The following is a 7,647-nucleotide window of genomic DNA, read 5'->3' as shown; positions in this document are numbered from 1 at the left end:
CACAAAAATATACAGCATACACGAATACTGTACAAATGCATTTTTAATCCGTTCTAAACGAAGAATAGAAGTGATGCTGCACTGGAAATTAACTAAAGTAGGCCTCTTTTTTTTTTTACGTAGGCAGCTCACTAGGTTTTGTAACGTTATGAAAAGTTGATGAATGTCATTCATTAATCTCGCTGTCCGGAGAGACAGCACAACAGCGTTTATGGGCCTTTTTATGTGCTTCATCGCCTGGTTTACCGGAAAACGACGAGGCCATCAGAAGGAAAAACCCTTCCTAATAGGCTGCCCCTCCATTAGCTTCCGCTGAAAATCTATTACAATTGAATTGCAGAGGCCAGACGGTGCAGAAGAGGACGAGAGACCGATAGAATATCGTTCCTGAGAGGAGGAACAATGTGACTGGTGTTTCACCTGCCGTTTCAAGCCCAGTCTTGATCCCATTATAGAGCTCCAGTTTCCCTCCATTAGAATCATACTGATCTCCATAGTAAGAGCTCAGGGCTTAAGCAAACATCTTGAAAACAAACTTTGAATACAGTCTTCATATTGGTCATATGAACACATGCTAAGATTAACAAGAAATGCACAATATTCGGTGATTATAACAGTACTATATAAAGATACATAGATATAGATTTACAATACTAATTTAACTCTGGGTCATTCACAAACATTGCATGAGGATTTGTTTTTTTTTTTTTAAGTATAAAGTCTCAAAAGTAATGCATTCACTAAATTTATATCCATGCACACCAATTTGCAAATGCAGATTCAAAACTCAATTCAGTTTGCGAAACTAGTCAGATTACACCTGTCTTTAGGAAACTGCACAATAAAATAAATTCCCAAATCGCAGAAACATTCAGAAATGTGCAAACATACTCGCGCATTTATGAACTGCGTTTTGCATTTGTTGAATTTTACTTTCAAGTCAAATCATACAGATTATGAATGTAAATTTGGTTGTGGATTTGCAAACTTCGTTCATGAGTTAGTGAATTTGCAAATATAAAAGCTTTTTTTATGTGAATTAGCATATGGATTTAATTTATTATTATTTTATACACACACACACACACACACACACACACAAAGTGTATGTGACCCCTGAAAATGTTTTTCCTCCCTGGTTTTGGTTCATTTCCAGCTAGACAGCGTTTCCTTAAGGACAGGCTCTTTAATCTGCTCTACTCTGGATATATGCAAAGGTGAAAGTGTCGTGAAAGCCATATCCTCTGATTTGCATGAAAATGCATGCTTATGTTAAGTGGATTTATTTTTTCTGGGGAGTGAAATCCTCTCAACAACAATCCACAAGCATAGTTCTCATGCTTTTTTGCTATATCTTCAATAACCGGGATAAAACGAAAATCAAAAAATATTTTACATCCCATCATGCTTTTTAAAAAATACAGAGAATCTGAATATAACAAAATAAACATTATCTACGCACTTGGGCTTTAGAGGCCAAAGAAAATCCCCAGAAACAAAGCAGACTGGACTGATTCCAGTAACGGATCATCTTCACACTGTGTGTGTTTTATGAAGCAAGTTTCTAGGCTGCCAAAACATACATATTCAGCAAATATAGCATCATGTGCAAAGAGATGCATCGCCCCTTCTGAATCTTGATTCAGACAGAAATAAATGGAATGAATGATATTCATTTAAAATGACATTTTACTATATATAACATTTAGTATACTATTTATTACTTTTGAATGATGTATGCATTTATTATATTTTCCTTTATAAGCACATTGACTGGATTTTGTTGATATTTGACATAATGAAGATATATTTAAAGGGCTCTGTGGAATCGGTTTTATTTTCTCCCAAATTCTGTCCCCATAGATTCCATTTTAGTTTGGACTCTGTTTTAAAGGTTAAACTAAATTTTATTAATCAGAAAGGATGTCTAAGGGATTGAAATCATGAGACTTTAACGAGTAAACAGCAATTTATTTAACAAAAATCAAATTTTTAGGGCCCTATGACATGCATTTTATTTTTTCTCAAATTCTGTTTTATTCTTCGTTATATTCTGTGCCCTTGATTGAAATGTTTCTGGATTTAGTTGTAATTGTTTAACTAAATTTCATACTATTTAATATTTTCTTAGTAGAAGTAGCAGTAAGACATACATTCTACTGTGCAATGGCAATGTATTTCTGTCACAATTTCTTCAAGTTAAATGTAAACTTTTATTTTAATAGGCTGTCATGAAGAGTTTTGTGTGTGTGTGTGTCTGTGTGTGTGTGTGTGTGTGTGTGTGTGAAACGGTCAAATGCTCATTAAGTTACAGAATATAATGATGGCTGAAATATATAGAAATAAATAAATCTTTTTAACATCCATTTTTCCCCATTTCAGAGGAAATACATCAATATCGAAATGCTAAATATCATTAAAAGGCTGGAAAATATCGAAGCACATAAAACTATGCCGAGCAGCACAGAATCATGTCAACAGTCGTCTAAAGCCAATGAATAGAGGATCGACTCAACACACTGATCTGATGTTTCATGATCCAGCATATTATTTGATTCTCCAGAAGCTTATATTATGACATTGTTACCTCTGACCTCATATCGTTCCAATGGAAGTGACCTGGAAAAGGTTACATCCGAAAGGTCAAAGGACAAATCGCTTTGGGCATCAGGATGAGATTATGCTAAATACAGCGAAGGGTTAGATGATCACACCACTGAACCGCTGGTGCAAAGCCCAGCACTAATCCAGAGCCTCAATCACAGCCATACATGAACCGAGCCCTTCTCTTTACACCACAGCAGCTTTCTAATTAATGCCAATAAAACTAAAAAGAATCAAGACAGAGACAAAGTATCTTTCATTTGCAAATTATAATATTGACAATTTGGTTTTTAACTCTATTGTTTCATAATGCAAAGCTGTTTTTGCACTAATTTCAGACTTCAAATCTAACCAAAATACAAATAAAATATATAAAAAAAAAGTTAATTATAAATTATTTTGACACAACTGGAAAAAAAATAGATCCTACAATTTTTTTACATTTAGATATTATTTTATTATTTTATATATATATATATATATATATATATATTTGAATAATTCACAATTTTTTTGTAGGATAGTCAGTTGAATGTATTAATTTTTTTATTAATATTTATATAAGATTTTGGCATTAAACATTCAGAAAACATGATTAGCTACCATGATACACAGTTACTCAAAGCGTTTGGACATCAAACCCACCCTAACTTAGATTCACAGCACCATGTGCTTTCTCACATTGGATTGTTCTGTTCTTAAGCGTCATTTCTGTCTGCAGCAGTGCATTATGGTCTATCTGTCAATCTACTCCCAGGAGTCCTCTGAGGACCAGTCCTGTGATTCTGCTCGAAAATCACTTCAAATCATCCAATAGACTCAAAGCGACAGAGCATATGCCTCATCTTTTATTGATGGCATTCATCCCAGAGCTCTTAGAGGGGAAAGTCATCCTGCAGCCCTTGACACACAATGACCGAAATATGAGAGAGAATTGAGTGAAATTACAATACTAAGACCAAAGAGCGGCCAGTGGTGCTTTCTTTATCCAACACCCTGGCCCAGATACTCCTATAAAATCCTGCATGTGCCAAATGATTCAGGTTCAGTCAATGTGTAGGACTGTAAGCAGCATTTGTGGCTAAATTATTTGTCACATAATCCTTTAGTTTATAAAACAGGATTAATGCACTTACGGAAGAACTCAAAAATACTACAGGATGCACTGATACTCAAATTCTGGACTGATAAAAATCAGTCAATGATTAGCATATCATGGCCAATAATCAATTAATGGCGCATATTGCGATTCCATAAACAAACACATTTATAAACATAAATAAATTGAAAATAAAACACTGAAATTCAATTGTTTTATATTCTACAAGTGAATTCATGCATTACAATGTTTGTTTGAAAAAAATCAATTCAATGTTCTTTTTTATATTTGCTAAAGATTAAATGTAAAGCGTTAATGTACTTACGTTTTTTAATTAAACTTTATTATATAAGTGAGCATCAGATGATGGCTACAGTAATAATAAATATAAAAGTGGGAGAAATTAGCATGCACGATTAAAATATAGACTGACAACGATACATTTTAAAAACAATCTTTCATGTTAAGTGATGACCAATAACCGGTTATCTGATGGCCTATAATAAATGAATGGCCCTTATTAAAATTGTATGAATAAATACACTTATAAATTTTAATAAATACAAAATAAAAACATTGAACATTGTTTAGATGCTACAAGTGAATTTATGGATGAATATTATTTTTAGAATTGCTAAAGATTACATTTAAAAGTTTAATTGAATTAGTTTTGTAATTACATTATAATATTAAACTGTTTTTACTTTGAGAGAGCATTAGAAAGTAATATAAATATAAAAGTAGGAGAAATGAACATGCACAGTTATTTCTATTAGCTGATAACCAATATCATTTGGATATATCTTGCATCCTGAAAAAGTTTCAGATGAGTTTCAAAGTAGATATAAGACTTTTTTAACATGTTAACATGAGACTAGTGTATGATAATCATTGAAAATGTGTAAAGTTTTATCCAATCTTTTAATTTTAACATCAAAAGCACATAGCTATTGCCAGGCACTTTAATGCAAATTTAAAAATATTCAACAATAATTAAGAGAACATCAACCTAGAAAACTGTCCCACTTCATAAAGTTAATTTACAAGTGCCTGATTGCTGCAAAATATAAACAGTAATATACAGCATATCATAAGATTTTATAAAAAAAAAACACAAAAACAAACACAAGCTTCCAGATTTCTGCTTTTACAATGGAAGTGTTGCTCCATAGACTTACATTTTCTATACTACTTCACTGTAACCGCTAATTTTGCCTTTTAAATCCAAAAAAACCCCAAATAAGTCAAAATGATTTTCTGCAATAATCGCATCATGCCACAGATGCTGAACTTGCATTGAGCGAGAAACAGTGCTCAGATCTCAAGCAAAGTTTACATTACACTCAATAATGTGCCTCCATTTCTGAACAGAGAGTCTCTGATCGATAGACCGACCTCAGAGCCGTTCAACCACACGTTGAAGCATTCATCAAGCAATAACTGCACATTGTTTCAGAAAGAACTGAGAATCCACTACGACGATGACCCTGTAAGCAGCGATTGGATTGTTGATCCAACGGCCACAGTAATCCATCTCCATTTCGAAGAGCCGCCGTCTCGCAGTGAAACTGGGCTTAATGAGACAGATCCGGACAAACCGGGACGCACTCTTCATCAACACCTCTCAAAGTAGGGTTTCTTAAAGGGATAGTTCACCAAAAATTAAGAATTCCTGAAAATGTACTCACCCTCAGGTAACCCAAGACGAAGATGAGTTTGTTTCTTCATCAGAAAAGATTTGGAGAAATGTATCGTTGTGTCACTTGCTCGTCAATGGATGCTCTGCAGTGAATGGGTGCCGTCAGAATGAGAGTCCAAACAGCTGATAAAAACATCACAATAATCTACAAGTGATTCACAAAAACCTGCATGTTTGTAAGAAACAAATCCATCGTTTTTAACTTCAAACTATTTCTTATGGTGAGTGAGTGGTGTTGATCATTGTGATGTTTTTATCAGCTGTTTTGACTCTCATTCTGATGGCACCCATTCACTGCAGAGGATCCATTGTTGAACAAGTGATGCAATGCTACAATTCTCCAAATCTGATGAAGAAACAAACTCATCTACACCTTGGATGGCCTGAGGGTGAGTGCATTTTCAACAAATATTATTATTTATTTTTTTTGGGTGAACTGTTCCTTAAATTTATGGCCTTGTTGTGACAGTATCTCAATATTCGGCCACTATAAGGAGGTACTCACGGCTGGCAGAGCTTAACCAGGTCATGATCGGTGGTGGTTGGTGGTAAACCACGAATGTAGAGGTTCGTTTTACTGAGATGCTCCCAGCCGGCTGTGCTGCTGCTGCTGCTGCTGTGATTGGTGCTGCTGTTGGTTCCAGGACTGGGCGGAGCCATCGGGTGGGAGGCGGGGCCAGCAGGAGGCTGGAGGGAAGGACACAAAACAAACTGCGGTCAGACTGGAACAAGGTCAAAGCAAACTGGAAAGCAAAAAGTAAAAGAAACCATAAGTAAATTTACTGGACAGAAAAAAACAAAGACTACTAATCCAGAAAGCAGATGACTCCAGTAACAGTGGGACGTTTGATCAAGATCCATCATGAGCAATTTTACATTACAGTATATTAAATATATAAATCACAATACATGTATTTTGCTCAAAATTTATTTAAACTACAATGCTTCAATTTATGAAACATTTCCTTAAATTTGAAACGGATTGCAACATTTTCAGTAACCACTAATGACTGAACTGAAACCAATTCAGAATTTTTGAGGCTCAAGCGAGAATTGATCTGTTTCTTGAACCTCCTCAGCTCTAATGCTACACAGCTCATGTTTGTCAGTGCGAGGATGAGTATCTGGCAGCGCTGTGATCCATATCTGCAGTGCAGTCTCTTCTTCTTCAGAAAGCAGTTGTCAGCATAAAGTGGGTCCACAGGGGCCAGAAGCTCTGACCTAGGAGCACGGCTGACGGAGAGGACTAAAGGAAGCGATTGCGGCACTGGAGGCCGAGGGGTGAGCGCTAATCATTTCTATGTGCAGAACCCTTTTGTTAAAGATTTGTTCTTAGATGAGCTTGACATGCAACAGACCTAAAGCCATTCGTTTTATCTCAATGCAGGTGAATCCTGCTCGTATTACAGAAATGAACATAGGCACAGTAGATCTGCAACAACTTGAAGAAGATCAGTCATTATTCATATGGTAAAAACTATTCTAATTTGCGTGCACAAAGAGACGAACTGCATTTTGTGTCATTTTGGGATGGGTTGAAATTTGCAAAATGCTACACCGTTTGAGGTAGAGAATTACAATTTCAGAAGAAAGTCCTATTTCTCAAATATGCCTCAAGGACTCGTGTGTTATGAAATTAAATTATTCTCAGTATTTCACATAACATGTAAAACCTATGAAAACTATTTTCTCTTCTTTACACATCATTGTTGGATATATCTTGTATGCACATTTTAAACAGATTTGTAGAGAAAAACATACTCTTTGATTTTACATGATATTCCAATGCTGTGAATATCAAAGGAACTTCACGTTTTCACTTGTCCCACGGACTTGTCGCCTTTCCATCCACAAGAACCAGAGTGCAACTCTATGAGGAACTGATAATAATAACCATTTCCCAGACATGGGGACTTGTGACTTGGTGACTTGGACTCGAGTCGACTCGAGTCGCTATTTTTATGACTTGTGACTTGACTTGACAAAAAATAAAATACTTGAGACTTGACTCGGACTTGGAAGTTAAAGACTCGGGACTTGACTTGACTTGAGACAGGATGACTTGAATGACTTGAGTGTTAATCACATTATGTTTTCAGTTTGAATATAAAATATATAAATTATTTTTAAAAAATAAAATTGATTACTCAGCTGGAGCGCAGGCTGAGAATCGCGTTGTCATGTCATGACATCATCAGTCATGCCCTCTCTACCTTACGCAGACCACGCCCACTTAGATCAGATA

The 7,647-nt window shown here is 35.4% G+C and overlaps 1 protein-coding gene across 3 annotated transcripts in view; it reads right to left on the bottom strand.

Annotated features, from left to right (window-relative positions):
- LOC132095550 (RNA-binding motif, single-stranded-interacting protein 1-like) overlaps window positions 1-7,647 on the bottom strand; it is a 59,427-nt gene that overhangs the window by 28,453 nt on the left and 23,327 nt on the right. For all 3 annotated transcript variants that reach the window (XM_059500659.1, XM_059500660.1, XM_059500661.1), the window contains exon 2: window positions 5,908-6,089. In XM_059500659.1, coding sequence (XP_059356642.1) covers window positions 5,908-6,089 — 182 coding nt within the window. The remainder of the gene's footprint in view (window positions 1-5,907; window positions 6,090-7,647) is intronic.

The sequence above is a fragment of the Carassius carassius genome, chromosome 19 (genome assembly GCF_963082965.1).
Source record: "Carassius carassius chromosome 19, fCarCar2.1, whole genome shotgun sequence".
Taxonomy (NCBI): Eukaryota; Metazoa; Chordata; class Actinopteri; order Cypriniformes; family Cyprinidae; genus Carassius; species Carassius carassius.
Note: the sequence above shows the minus strand (reverse complement) of the source record. Positions and strands in the feature narration are given on the sequence as shown.